Genomic DNA, 14,074 nt, shown 5'->3' on the forward strand with positions numbered 1-14,074 from the left:
CCAGTAAAAAAAAAACCCTAGTTTTTGCCAGTTGTATTTATCTTCTAAACCAAAAGAGAATTTCCAGCAAGGAAGGTTTTGGCTTATCTCAAGAAAGGTCCATTGGGATCTCAGCACAGACATTATGAGAGCATTCATCTGTCATTTAATGTCACACTGAAGGTCAGGCAGCCTGTGAGCTGTTTGCCTCCCGGGTTTGTTGCATTGCTGGGTTCATACAGTGCTTAGTGCAGTAGGTTGATCCATTCCTGGAGTGTCCATAGTGCCTCTACTAAAAATCTCAAGAGCTTTTCATTTTTTGGTAAATGTTCTATTTTTAGTCTTTTTTTTTCTTTTTTTTCCCCTAGCAACTTAGCTGATGAATTAGTGAGGCGCAGTATCTTGGAGGAAGCATCCTGTTCTCATGTGTCTAGGCTGGAAGAAAATTGCCTAAAGCTGAGATAGTAAAAGTACATGGAGTATTTTCTCCCTCCTCCTATTTTTTCCAGTTTAGTTGTAATTTCAGGGTTTTTTCCTTCTGCTGTTTAGTTCCTCACATTTGCAAGTTTCTCTCTAAAAAGGAAAACTGAAGTAAATAACCTCTTAGTCAGTAAAAATTACCAGCTCCAGGATGACTGGGGCCCCCAGCAGAAGAATGTGGAACTGCTGAAGCAAGTTCAGAGGAGGCCATGGAGATGCTCTGAGGGCTGGAGCCCCTCTGCTCTGGGGCCAGGCTGGGAGAGCTGAGGGGGTTCCCCTGGAGAGGAGAAGGCTCCAGGGAGACCTGAGAGCCCCTTGCAGGGCCTAAAGGGGCTCCAGGAGAGCTGGAGAGGGACTGGGGGACAAGGGATGGAGGGACAGGACAGGGGGGAATGGCTTCCCACTGCCAGAGGGCAGGGATAGATGGATATTGGGAAGGAATTCTTCCCTGTGAGGGTGTGAGGCCCTGGCACAGGTTACCCAGAGAAACTGTGGCTGCCCCTGGATCCCTGGAAGTGTCCAAGGCCAGGTTGGATGGGGCTTGGAGCAACCTGGGGTAGTGGAAGGTGTCCCTGCCTGTGGCAGGGGATGGCACTGGATGAGCTTTAAGGTGCCTCCCACCCAAACCAGTCTGAGATTCCGTGGCTTTATAAAACCTGCCCTGGTGCAGCACAGACGTGCTGTATTCCTTGGCTCTGATGGGGCTCTTTGAATATCTAATCCTGGGGGTATTTTCTCTTTCTTCACCCATTAGTTTACACGGTTGGATCAGTGCAAGAGAACACGACCAGGTGTGGAAGTTCCAGCGTTACTTCCTGGTCCAGGAATACTGCAGTCGCCTGACTATCCCCTTCCCTTTCGTCATCTTTGCCTACATGTTCATGGTGATGAGGAAATGTTTCAAGTGCTGCTGTAAGAAAGAAAGCAAAGAGCCATCCATTTGTTGTGAGTTGGATTTGTCCTTATTGCCCAGAAGTCATCTCTCTGGCAGGTGCATCGCAGTTCCTCCTTGGCATTCTGTGCCTAATCCAGGCAGTTGGTCGTTTGGGTGAAAATTTCCAAGGGTACTGTAGACCCTGGAGGAGCTGGTTGTGCTGGAAAGGAGAAACAGCTCATTCATGTTGTCTGTCATAAGCAAACCCTCTGTGTTGCTGAAAATGTCTTGGGTAAGATTCAAATCTTCAAGTCAGAGTTATCCAGTACCTTCTTGTCCAAGGCATTTCGAGGTAGAATTACCTCCTGTGTAAATCAGTGAAGACTTCAGATTCATCCTATCAGTTTAGGGCTGCCTGTGCTGCTTTCCAGCTTTGCAGGGTTGTGGTTTTGTGTTTCTTTTAATTTGTTCTGTTTGCTAGAGAGTGACAGAAAGAGAATAAAGAGTTTCCTGGCCCTCTGGATGTGGCCAAATGGGCAGAGGACCTCAAAAATGTGGCGAGTCAGTCCTTTAGCTATTTCTCCCTCGTGTCCCTCTGTCAGAGGCACAGATAGGAATTGTTTTAACAGCTTTTTCCCCCAAGAAATGGAGTGTTTTCTTTTTTCTTCATAAGTGCCATTCAGAAGCAGCTGGGAGAAGATAAGTTGAATTAATTGACAGGCTTATTCCCTCCCATCAGCAACCTGCCTGTTCCCTGCAGCGCAGGCTGGATTTGTTATTAGTTTAGGAGGAAGAGCCTGCTTTGGGATATGAAGTTCCTTAGCACTGACTAAATCATTTTGGCTGCCCAAATCACTGGGTGGTTTCCTTGCAGGGGAGGGTGTTTGATAGCAGGTATTTCTGCTCAAAGGATGCACAGCTGATGTTGCAGTTCTGAAAGCAAACGGAAGAGTTAATTAGAGCCAGAATGTCATCAGGATTTTGCTGATGACAGGAGCTGAGACCTGCACGGAGAGAGCACATTAATGTCTAGACTGCTTCCAAATCCTGCCTTCCCCACTTAACTCTTATGGAAATGGTTGGGATTTGGGTGTTTGAATGCTTGTCGGTATCTGGGAGAACAAGTAGGGGCTGGGTGAGGTTGGAGGAAATGAAACTTCATCCATTTTCCAGCTCTGGACTTCTTTTGTCTCAGTTAATTTATTTTTGTAATAAAACCCATGTGGTTTGTGCTGTCCAAATGGAACAGGACTAATGCTGGAGTGTTATCCTGGAGGGCTTTGCTGCCTCCAAGTGGGTTGCTCTGTGTCACTGTTGAATTTACAGCATAACCCGGAGATGCTTTTTAGAGAAGACACTGCTTCATCTTTTGAAATATGAAAAGTTCAATGAAAAGTCATGATTCTTAACATATTTCACTCTTAACTTCCAATTGGGATAGTGTGGAAACAAACGGAAAGCTCAAATCCACATAGGAAGCTTCTGGAATGTCCTATACCTGTTGAAGGAGTGGTACCTGTGTTAACTAGACTCAAAAAAAAATATCCAGAAAGACTTTTGGAACTTTTAAGTGTGGTGTTTCTTTTTTTTTGTTGTTTTTTTTTTGTTTGTTTGTTTTTTTTGGTTGGTTGGTTGTTTGTGTTTTTGTTTGGGGGGTTTTTTTGTGTTTGTTTTTTTGTTGTTGTGTTTTAAACTCCATATTTCTCTTTTTAGCCAACTCTGGTGGCCAGAGTGAGCAGGAAGGGAAGAGGGAAGTGGGGCTGTGAGTGCTCAGGATGTGGAGAAAGGGAGTCATCAACCTCTGAGTGCAAGCACTGACCCAGCCTTTTTGCATCTTAGCATCGGAGAGACAAATTTACCTTTTTTTTTTTTTTCCAATACATTTCTCAGGCTCAAGAAACGAGGACAATGAAATTCTGGCATGGGAAGCTGTCATGAAGGAGAATTACCTTGTCAAAATCAATACCAAAGCAAATGATTCATCAGAAGAGTACGTCTGCCCTTCTTTGTCTTCCTTCTCTTAATTTTCTGTTGAATATTTCTAGTGAAGGCAAGTTTTCAGCAGCTCTAAATGTTTACAAACTAATGAGTAAGTAAATAAACTCAGTGTAAATGTGCTTTTTATTTTTAATTTTTGAAATGAAATGGTGGCTTTTTTTATGTGCTGCAGAGAAGAGAATGTCTTCCTGTGGTGTTTTGAGATCTCATCGTGGAAAGCAGTGCTATTGCTGACTATTTTCTTGTAACATTAGAAGTTCAGGTTGGATATTAGGAAGAATTTCTTCACTGAAAGGGTTGTCCAGCCCTGGCACAGCTGCCCAGAGCACTGGTGGAGTCCCCATCCCTGGGGGATGGAAAGCCATGTGGATATGGCACTTGGGGACATGGTTTGATGTGGCCTTGGCAGTGCTGGGTAAGGGTTGAACTCGATGATCTTTTCCAACCTAAATAATTCTGTGACACAGTTAGCAGAGAATACTTAGCATTACACCTGGAATATCAAACATTCCCACAACATTAAGTCTGTATGGAGATCTGTGCTTAGTACATGAGTAGGAAAGACCTCTGGGAGAGAGGAGGATGCCTCTTTGGAATGATGGTATTAGAAGTCTGGGGACTTGGATTATGCGGCAACTTCCAGCTTGTGACACACTATCTTTGGGATCTGTCTCAGTGTTTTCAGAGTAATAGTCTAAGAGGAAAAAAAAAACATAAACAAAGCTAGAAAACAGAACAGTAACCTGCTCTGTGTGATGGCTTAACTTGGTTGCTAACTTCCAGCAGCTTGAGTATTTCCCTAAATCAAATGGCAGGGAAGAGCTGATCAGAATGGGCAAGACAGACCAGACTCTTCTGTGCCCCTGCACATGGACACTGCTGTCCACAGATAAGTGTTTAAGTTAAGACTACCCAGAGGTAACCCAGCATTGCATAAGAAGCCAAACAAATGCCCAAAAAGTAGCTTTTGTATTGTAAGCAGAAGTGTCTTGAGAAGGAAAATGGAACAGCATCCTATTAATAGTAGTTCATATGTTAGTTCATTGACTTGTCATAAAAGCAATGCCAATCACCTGCAGCTCCACCTCCTTGGGAGGATGGAGCACTGGGGGGGAGTGTGGTGGTTAGCAAAGGTTTCTCTAATACCTGCACTCAGCCTTTTCCTCCGTGTTCTCCTCCTGCTTTCAGGATGGTGCATCGATTTAGACAACTGGATGCAAAGGTACTTGCGCTTCAAATTGCTCTGGGAAGTGTGATTGTCTCTGGTAAAGTCACTGTTTTGCCAGCCTGTTTTACCCTCGGAATGAGGATGAATTTAAGGAACACAGACATTACCTTCAAAGAACGGGTGTCTAAGTTTACTGCAAAGAATAACAAAAGAAGCAGTGGTTTATGAAAGGATACACTTGGCAATGCATCTAATCATGACTACAAAGAAAGTTTATAGTGATTAAGTAATTAAGTGTTCCCTTCCCAAACATGTCTGTCAGATTTAGCTTCTAGTGCTGAAGGCATGAAGTAATTAAGCAATGTAAAGCTACGAGTCTACTAGAGAGCACATCATTATCAGAATTGTCATACAGGTATAATTTTTATGACTGTGAAACTGAAAAGACCTTCCCAAGGGGTATTTTCTGAGGCTTGATTGAATTGTGTATTTGGCTTCTGAAGCAGGGAGTTGCTGTGCCATGCAGAACAGACTTTTTAGAAGTCCAAAAGACCCACATAATACTTCAAAATAAATCTTTTGTTGCTCTCAGATAATTTAAACTGCAAAATAATAGCTTACTTTCCAGACTGAAATGGAAATGGTGAGCAAGTCTGTGGCTAGTGATGCTCTTCTTGAAAGTGAAAGGAGATGTGATAACCTTAATTCTCTACTGAAAAGTAATATCCATATTGTGCTTTTGTTCTTGTTAACCAGCTGAAATACATCTGCATCAGGGCTCACTGCATTAATTGCCCTGATGAAGACTCTAATGGAATGTGTCCTTTCAAGCACTGTTGCATTTAGTGTAATATTTGGAGAGGCAATTTCTTGTTACTCACATGACTCATGAGCATTGCTTTCTTGGAGCTAGATTGACTTTACATAAATAACCTTTTTTTTTTTTTTTTTTTTTTTTTTTGTGGAGCTGTCTGATTTGAAAGGCCTTCTGAAAGAGATTTCTAGCAAAATCAAATGAATGCAACTGAAATCCCAGAGCAGCTACGTGAGCAGAGTAAGCCCTCTTGAAATCCATTCTCTGACTTGAATAAGATCTGTAAGTGTTTGTGATGTCAAATAGTTGTGTCTCTGGAAGAAGAGTTAGTATTATTTACTGATGCTTGTATTTGTATTGTCTAATATTGGAAAAGGAATATGGACCAAATTCTCTTCCTCGTTTCTGTTTCTTTAAGCCCATCCAGTCCCACCTCTTGCCATGGGCAGGGACACCTTCCACTAGCCCAGGTTGCTCCAAGCCCCGTCCAACCTGGCCTTGGACACTCCCAGGGATCCAGGGGCAGCCACAGCTTCTCTGGGCAACCTGTGCCAGGCAGGGCCTCCCCATCCTGCCAGAGAAGATTGACCTGTACAGGTGCTTTGCCTGCAGGTGTTTCTTTTGCTGTCACTTCTGATAATTAGTCTCTGCTTCTGCACCAAGACACCGTGTGCTGGATGGGGGCTGCAATGAGCTCTTTGAGCCCGAGTGCTGCACAAGGCATCCAGTTATCAGAGCTGATGTCAGGAGGAGGAAAGCAAAGCACTGAGGTGGGCTGGGGGCTCTGCTCTGACGTTGCTTCTGTTCTCACACAGGTACCAGTTCCTGAAGAGTGATTTCTCTGAGCTGGCAGTAACCACCAAGCAGGAGGGAACTGCTCCACCAGAGCAGCAGTGTCTCGGCAGGAGTCACTACGATTTTCTTGCTGTTTTTACTTTTTTTGACAAAACAGCCCTCTGTGCTTGTTGCAAGGTGATGGTAAAGCATGAGATGACTGTTTATGTACTTGCAGGACTCCCATGTTACCCAAACTCTCCTTTTTCTCATCTTCCCCCAAGTCCAGTGGCAGCAATTAGTCCTTGTCAGCTGCTGTTACAAAGCGCTCCTAATTCCCAGAGTTCTGCTGCTGTTGCCAAAATCACTTTGCTTTTCCATTTCACTCAAAGGGGCATGTTCTTGGGTTTCCTTTAGCCACTAATTGCTTGTCATAAGGAATCAGTGTCCCTTCCCATTCCTCTGTGTCATAGCCAGATGTAGGTTGTTCTTTGCATGCTCTGTCTGTCAGACCTGCTGAGGTCTGCAGTACTGATGTGCCAGAATACAGTGCATTTTAGCATCATCCCCCTGTGGAAAGCCTTTGGTCCAACCCTGTATCCACCTTCTGGACTGTACATGAGCACTGTGGAGTTCTCCCTGCTCTCCCTGGGCTGTGCAGCAGTGTGGAAGCTCAGTTATTACAACCCTATATGGCAGAGACTTTTATTCATCTAGGAAGTGTTTCCAAAGGCCTGGCTTGTTTCCTTAGTGGTAATTTGTATCCTGGGAGCCTTGCAATTCATTTGACTTTAGCAAACATCTGTTTGCTGATGTTTGCATTTGGAGATGGAGAAGAGCTTGTGGGCCAGCTTTTGATATTGTGCTGCTTCATGTGGGGAGATGGCTCTTTGTGCTTTCTGTCTAAAGGAGCAGCTGAATTTTGTCTCATTTTGTGCAGTATAATTGGGTGCACAACCGACTCAAGGCACTTCAAATGGCATTTATTTTCCTGGCAAAGCATTGTATCCATCTTCATTCCCAGTGTCTAGGAATCATAGAATTACAGAATACCCAGAATTGGAGGCTATCCACAAGGACCATGCAGTCCAACTCCTGGCCCTGCCCAGGAGACCCCAGCAATCTCATCCCATCCCTGGGAGTGTTGTCCAAACATTCCTTGAGCTCTGGTAGCTTTGGGGCCGTGCCCACTGCCCTGGGGAGACTGTTCAGTGCCCCACCACACTCTGGGGGAAGAACCTTTTCCTGATATCCATTGTAACCCTGCCCTGACACAGCTCCAGCCATTCCCTGGGGTCCTGTCCCTGCTCACAGAGAGCAGAGATCAGAGCTGTCCCTCTGCTTCCCAGCGAGGAAACTGCAGACCCTGGTGAGGTCTGACCTCAGTCTCCTCTTCCCCAGACTGAACAAACCAATTGACCTCAACTGTTCCTCATACTGTTTCCCCTCTTGTCCTTTCCTCATCTTCAGGGCCTTCTTTGGATGCTCTCTAATAGCTTTATATCCTTATGATATTTATATCCTTGTTATATTATCAGAAAGGTTACTGCTCTGTCCTTCCTGCATCTCATGACCTAACTGTACTGTGCTGTCCATTACACGATCCTGAGGCAGACAGCACTACCAATAGCAGTGTTACTTGTTTCCATGTGATAATAGTGGTGTATTCCTGCTAAAAAGTTTCCAAAGGACCAGACTTTCATTGTCTCCCATGGCAGTTAGCGTGCATCATAAACTCCTGAGATAAGTTTCCTTTCTAGAAATTATTTTTCCCACATCAGTCATATAGCTTGGATGTGGAGATTGTGCTTTTAGTTCGTTCCTTTCTTATATAAAACCTGCTGTGTATTTGCCCAGCTCAGCCCTGGGGCACCCCTGGGCAGGATGGAGTGTGGCCAGGCTGGCCAGCACAGTGTGGTGGGAAGGGAAGCACTTCTCGGGGGAAACTGGGCAGGTTGCTCTCTCTCTCTAGGCAGCTCTCCAGCTGCCCCTCCAGGACAGGCTGTGGGACTTGATAAGTGAAAGGGAGTCGTTAAATACTGTACCTTGAAAAAGCTGCTAAATCGTGTATGCTCCCAGTTCAGCCTGGATTTCTTAGTATGGACAAGTTTTTCCTTTGAAGTTCTAATTTTTAAGATTTTAATAAAGTAACACTTCAATAGAAAATAGTTAATAAAGAACTAATGTAGAGTTATTTTAGGCCAAAGTCATGTGCACTTCTAATGTAATAAGAACCTTGCATTTTTGCTTAACTTGCTGAGAATTTTTTAACTTTTACATAAGAGATATGCAAGTAAAGACAGACTGGAAAAAGAACTTCTGCAAGTAGAAAGGATACGTCTCTTCAACTGACAAGTATGCAATCAGCATTGGACATTCAAGGTTGGGAAATAATTCATTGAAGATGAAAAGGACACATCATACAAAGGATTTTTCTGGACCAGAAACAAAGGACTTACAAAGTGAGGAGGCATAGAAAGGTGGGATTTAACATGAATGTGCAATGACCTTTGAAAATATAACATATAGTTTTGCTTTTGTAATTCCATGGGAAGCATTTATGGAGGATTATCCCCAATACTTCTCCAGTGCTGTCAATAAAAAGAAAAGCTGCTGAACACTGATCAACTTGTGTGTCGAGTGAGCTTCTCTAAATCCTCTTGACCCTGGAATTAGTGGATGTGTGTTAATAAGAGTGTGCATATACAGAGATGCCTGTGGTCAGTTGTGTATTTGTTGTGAATTCAGACTGTTAGAGGTGTATTAAATGTTTGTTTGCAGCCACCCTCAGTATTGTGTCCATGAAGGAATTAAGCAGTAGGGCTGATGGGCTTTTGCCCCAGAGGAAGCACCGGAGCTGTCTGTTTAAAGGAAAATGAAGTTAAGTTCAGTCTTCTTACTGAAAGTGTATGTAAAGTACATTAAACATCTCATTAAACTATGCATTGTAAAGTTTATCTAGTTCTTTCCAGGTGTCCCCTGGAAAAGTCTGAAATTATTGGCTGTTTAAGCAGATACGAGGTCTTAATGCAACTATAATCATTGTCTTTTTGAAGGTGAAGTACAATTTGGACAGTGCAAATTAACCATGTTTCTCTACTGCTAACTTTAAAAGGCCCAAAGTACGTCAGATTGTTGAGACAAATAGTTACTTCTGTGCAGGGTAGGTGTGCTTTGCTTGTATTTTGTGTATTATATTAGCATTTATAAGAAGGTAGCTTTTGGTGAAGGAAATTGCTTAGTTCGAGAACAGCTTTGCATGAATACAAATTTTGCTTTTCACTGGTCAGGCTGTGTAGTTGTGCATCTTCTATAAGTACCTGTTGGGTTTTGAGTTATTATTACAGAGACAAGTTTCTTCTGCTCTCTACAGGCCAGGATCCTGTTTAGACTATTCTTGTTTTTGCAGAGAGAAAGAAAGGAGGATGACCCTTTTGTGATGGTATTAGAAAAGGAGGAGAGACTGGCTCTGGGGACGTTGCTGCACGAGCAGAAGCAGGTGCAAAGAGCGGTGCAGGCAGAGGTGAAGAACAGGGGCTGAGAATGAGAGAGAGGAGGGGCTTTCAGGGGGAAATGTGGACAGGGATTGGAGGTATCACTTCCAAATTTTGGCTGGAGTGGAAAGTTCGTTTTTAAGACGTGTAAGAGCGAATTGTTTGCTTGACTTGCCAGAAGGCTGCAGCTGAGGCCGTGAAGAGGGGAAGGTGGCAAGTTGGAGGGCAGAAAGAATATTTATGACTTTTCTATTTTTATTACTGGTGCTGGCTGTCATGCAGGGCAGAAGAGGGGAGAGCTGTACTTTATTGACCACTTACTAATCCTCTCTCTGGTACAGATAGGTGCTTTTTGAAATATCCTTATTTGCTTGGGTTGCTTTTGCAACACTGTGTGAACTTCCTTGAGAGCTTTTATACCTTAATAGAATATTATATCATTAGCCCTTAACAGAAAAGTGTTTGAAAACCAAACAATGCCCAATTCTTATTTTTTTTTCTCTCTGTTTAGTGTTTATTTTTTGCAATTCACTCTCAGTGGACCCTGTTAAGACAAAAGAGTTGCTGATTTGGAATGGGAAGCAAACTTCCAAATACGTTACATTCTCAGGTCATGCCAATTAACCTGGGAAGTTTGCAACTTGCTTTTAAACTACTTGTGTAGAGCAATGAAAAGTAATGTGCATTCCTGATTTCTTGAATTTAGGATTATTAAATGCCAGATTCTTCTGTGCTTTCTCAGCAAAGATGTTATTGTGCTGCAGGTCATCACTTGCATGGAAAAATCATTCCTGGAAGGAGCAACAACTCCTGCCTTCTGACAGCTGCCGAGCACGGCCACCAATTGCTCCAGCTGCCGCTCCCAACAGCCCCCTGCAAGAGCACAGACATCAGTGCCCGTGGGCTTTGGCTGCCCTGTGGCAGAGAAGTGCCCCGGGGACACAGCTGTGTGGGGCAGAGGGGCACCAGCCCTGCCAGGACTGGGGGCGGTGGCAGGTCTCCTTGGGCGAGGACTTGCCAGAGCTGCTGATTTTGGTGCAGCCCCAGGCAACGGGGTGGGAGCAGCATTGGTGCCCTCGCCCCCACGTTCCTTCTGTGTGTCACAGCCCTGAGTTCGGGAGGGCCACAAGCCGACACTTCTCCCAAGGAGCCCGTGCCAGCTTGTGTGGAGGCCCCGTGGCCTTCGCGCGCTGCGTCGGCAGCTGAGGGTCTCCTTCTGCTGCCGTGGGCAGGCACAGCAGGGGAGGGTTTGCTTAGTTTTCAGCTGTGCCTGAAGTTCATGTCCAGCTGTCTTGGATACTTTGGAGAACGGACTCTTTCCCACCTGGGGCAGGTTGTTCGGGCTGGGGGAGTCCCCAGGGCACATGGCAGTGTGTCACAGGGCCCTTTGTGACACGATGGGATGGCACGGGGCAGGGTGTCACAGGGCCCTTTGTGACACGTGAGGACATAGTAGTGGTGGTGAGGTGGCAACGCCTCAGTGCTCCTCGGAGTGTGCGACGGTACAGACGGGACAGAGCGGTGCTGTGCGGAGCCCCCGTGCAGCCAACTCGTTCCTTTCTGACCGAAGCGTTTTGGTGGATTTTCCTTTGTGCGAGCGTCCTCGAGGCCAGACCGCGGGACTCGGTGACACGGAGCTTTTGGCGAGGTGTCCCCAATCCCTGCGGCAGCTGCCCTTGTGGCCGCACTGCAGGACTCGTGTTCTGTAGGCTTTTCTGTCTTTCAGGTGCCCTTGAGGCCAGACCGCAGGACTTGGTGACCCGGAGCTTCGGCGAGGAGTCTCCAGGCCCTGCGGCAGGTGCCCTCGAGGCAATTTTCTGGGGCTTCGTGCCCTGGAGCTTTTCCCTGGCGTCTCCAATCCCTGCAGCAGGTGCCCTCGAGGCCCGACTGTAGGATGGCGGAGAGACGCTTCAGTGTGACCAGGCTGCTGAGGAGGAAGAAAAAGAAGGAAGACCCTGGGCCTGCCCCAGCACAGCAGCCTGAGGAGGTGGAGCAGTTCCAGCCCCTGCAGGAGGGTGAGTGGCAGAGCTGGGCCACAGGGCTGGTGGCTGCAGCCAGATGGGCCTCATCCCCCATCTCCTGTGGACATGGCCAGGGAAAGGGAGGGGGGAAGGGGGCTCAGGCCTGTTCTCCCGGCAGCTCCATGCACTGGGCATGCCGGGGCCGGCCCTGCCTGTGGAGTGCAGGGCTGGGCCGTGTTCTGCGGCCTGTCCCGCAGCCCCTCAGCTCTGACCGCGCTCGCTCTTTGCCAGATCCAGGACGGGACCGGTCACAAGAACAGGACCGTGCCCGTGGCCGCTTCCGCAGGGCAGCACAGGTACCTGCAGCCACGGCCTCCTGGGCTGGGCCTGCTGTCCCTGCTCAGCCTGGCACCGCTGTTGGAGCTCTCCATGGCACATCCCTCTCTTCCCTGCTCTCTGTTCTCCAGCAGGCCTTTCTGAAATTCGTGGGTGTTCGGCGTGAACAGTACAGGATCACGCCAGCCGAGGTCACGGCACAGCCTGACCCCACGCTGAGTGAGCTCAAGGCGCACCCTGATGTCGGCACCACGTTGAGTGACGGCACAGCAAACTGTGACAGCGCGGTGACCGATGATGGGACAAACTCCAACACCGCCCTGCCTGAGCTCACCACGGAGGCTGACGGTGCAACGACTGAGGGCATCGCAGACACCGAGAGCACACCTGTTCAGTGCCTGCCCGATGCTCTCAGTGTGGAGGTTCTTGACGAAGGAGTTATCTCTGTGGAAGTAAGCGGCCTGTGGGCAGGGATTGTGAGGCCCCTCGAGCTGGGTCTGCTGGTCCCCCTGAGCCTTTGAGGCTGGCACAGTGTGGTGGGAAGGGAAACACTTCTCTGGGGAAAGTGGGCAAGTTGCTCCTTCTGACAGCTTTTGAACTGCCCCATGTCCCCTCCAGGCCAGACTGTGGGACTTGATGACCCAGAGCATTCCCAAGACTCCTTTGTCGCAGGTGTCTTCAACATACTTCTTCAGTGACCCAGAGCTTTTTCCGTGCCGTGTCTCCTGCAGGTAGCCATGGAGGCAGACGGAGGCATGGAGCAGAGACCCCCAGGGTGCCGAAGCTGGCGTGGGTGAAGAAGGAGGAGGAAAGCCCTGGAATACCCCTGGCACAGCACCCTGAGGAGGTGGAGCAGTTCCAGCCCCTGCAGGAGGGTGAGTGGCAGAGCTGGGCCCCAGGGCTGGTGGCTGCAGCCAGATGGGCCTCATCCCATCCCATTTCCTGTGGACATGGCCAGGGAAAGGGAGGGAGGAAGAGGGCCCAGGGCTGATCCATGCACTGGGCATCGCAGGGCTGGCCCTGCCTGTAGAGCGCAGGGCTGGGCCGTGTTCTCCAGCCTGTCCCGCAGCCCTTCAGCTCTGACCGCGCTCGCTCTTTGCCAGATCCAGGCGAGGACCGGACAGAGGAGCAGGACCGTGGCCGTGGCCGCTTCTGTAGAGCTGATCAGGTACCTGCAGCCACAGCCCCTTGCGCTGGGCCTGCTGTCCCTACTCAGCCTGGCATTACTGTCGGAGCTCTCCATGGCACATCTCTCTCTTCCCTGCCCTTTGTTCTCCTGCAGAGGGTGCCGAAATCCGATCGTGTTCGGTCTAGAAATTCCAGGACCTCACCAAGCAAGGCCATGGCACAGCCTGACCCTGACCCAGCTGTGCTCAAGGCCAAGGCTGACACCCCACAGATTGAGGGCATCAAAGACACTGACACAACACCCGCTCAGTGCCTGCCCGATGATCCCAGTGTGGAATTTCTTGCTGAGGGACTCATCTCTGCTCAAGTAAGCAACCTGTGGGCAGGGATTGTGTGGGCCCTCAAGCTGGGTCTGCTGGGCCCCTTCATCCTCCATCCTTGAGGGCAGCACAGTGTGGTGGGAAGGGAAACACTTCTCTGGGGAAAGTGAGCAAGTTGCTCCTTCTGGCAGCTCTTGAACTGCCCCATGTCCCCTCCAGGCCAGACTGTGGGATTTGATGACCCAGAGCATTCCCAAGACTCCTTTGTTGCAGGTGCCTTCAAGGTACTTCTTAGGTGACCCAGAGCTTTTCTGTGCCACCTCTCCTGCAGGTCGCCATAAAGGCAGAGAGAGGCATGGAGCGGAGACCCCCCAGGGTGCCGAAGCTGGCGTGGGTGAAGAAGGAGGAGGAAAGCCCTGGAGTACCCCCGGCACAGCACCCTGAGGAGGTGGAACAGTTCCAGCCCCTGCAGGAGGGTGAGTGGCAGAGCTGGGCCACAGGGCTGGTGGCTGCAGCCAGATGGGCTTCTTCTCATCCCATTTCCTGTGGACATGGCCAGGGACAGGCCAAGGGAGGGGGGGAGGGAAGGGAGGGGGGGCAGGCGGGGGCGGACACGACTCTCCCCACGGGAGAGGGGTGAAGGGCAGGGGGGGAAGAGGGCTTGGGACTGTTTCCCTGGCAGCTCCATGCACTGGGCATCCCAGGGCTGGCCCTGCTGTGGAGCGCAGGCTGGGCCGTGTTTCCGGCC

The 14,074-nt window shown here is 48.4% G+C and overlaps 1 protein-coding gene across 2 annotated transcripts in view; it reads left to right on the forward strand.

The window, feature by feature from the left end:
* TRPM8 (transient receptor potential cation channel subfamily M member 8) overlaps positions 1-7,258 on the forward strand; it is a 53,188-nt gene extending 45,930 nt beyond the window's left edge. The window contains exons 24-28 of one of the 2 annotated variants that reach the window (XM_032694068.1): positions 1,232-1,404; positions 3,224-3,323; positions 4,520-4,553; positions 5,467-5,553; positions 6,129-7,258. In XM_032694068.1, coding sequence (XP_032549959.1) covers positions 1,232-1,404; positions 3,224-3,323; positions 4,520-4,553; positions 5,467-5,517 — 358 coding nt within the window. In that variant the 3' untranslated portion in view covers positions 5,518-5,553; positions 6,129-7,258. Of the gene's footprint in view, positions 1-1,214; positions 1,405-2,774; positions 2,894-3,223; positions 3,324-4,519; positions 4,554-5,466; positions 5,554-6,128 lie in introns of those variants that run through there. The other variant, XR_004358170.1, reaches the window with a different exon arrangement.
* Positions 7,259-14,074: the final 6,816 nt, after the last annotated feature.

The sequence above is a fragment of the Chiroxiphia lanceolata genome, chromosome 7 (assembly GCF_009829145.1).
Source record: "Chiroxiphia lanceolata isolate bChiLan1 chromosome 7, bChiLan1.pri, whole genome shotgun sequence".
NCBI lineage: Eukaryota > Metazoa > Chordata > Aves > Passeriformes > Pipridae > Chiroxiphia > Chiroxiphia lanceolata.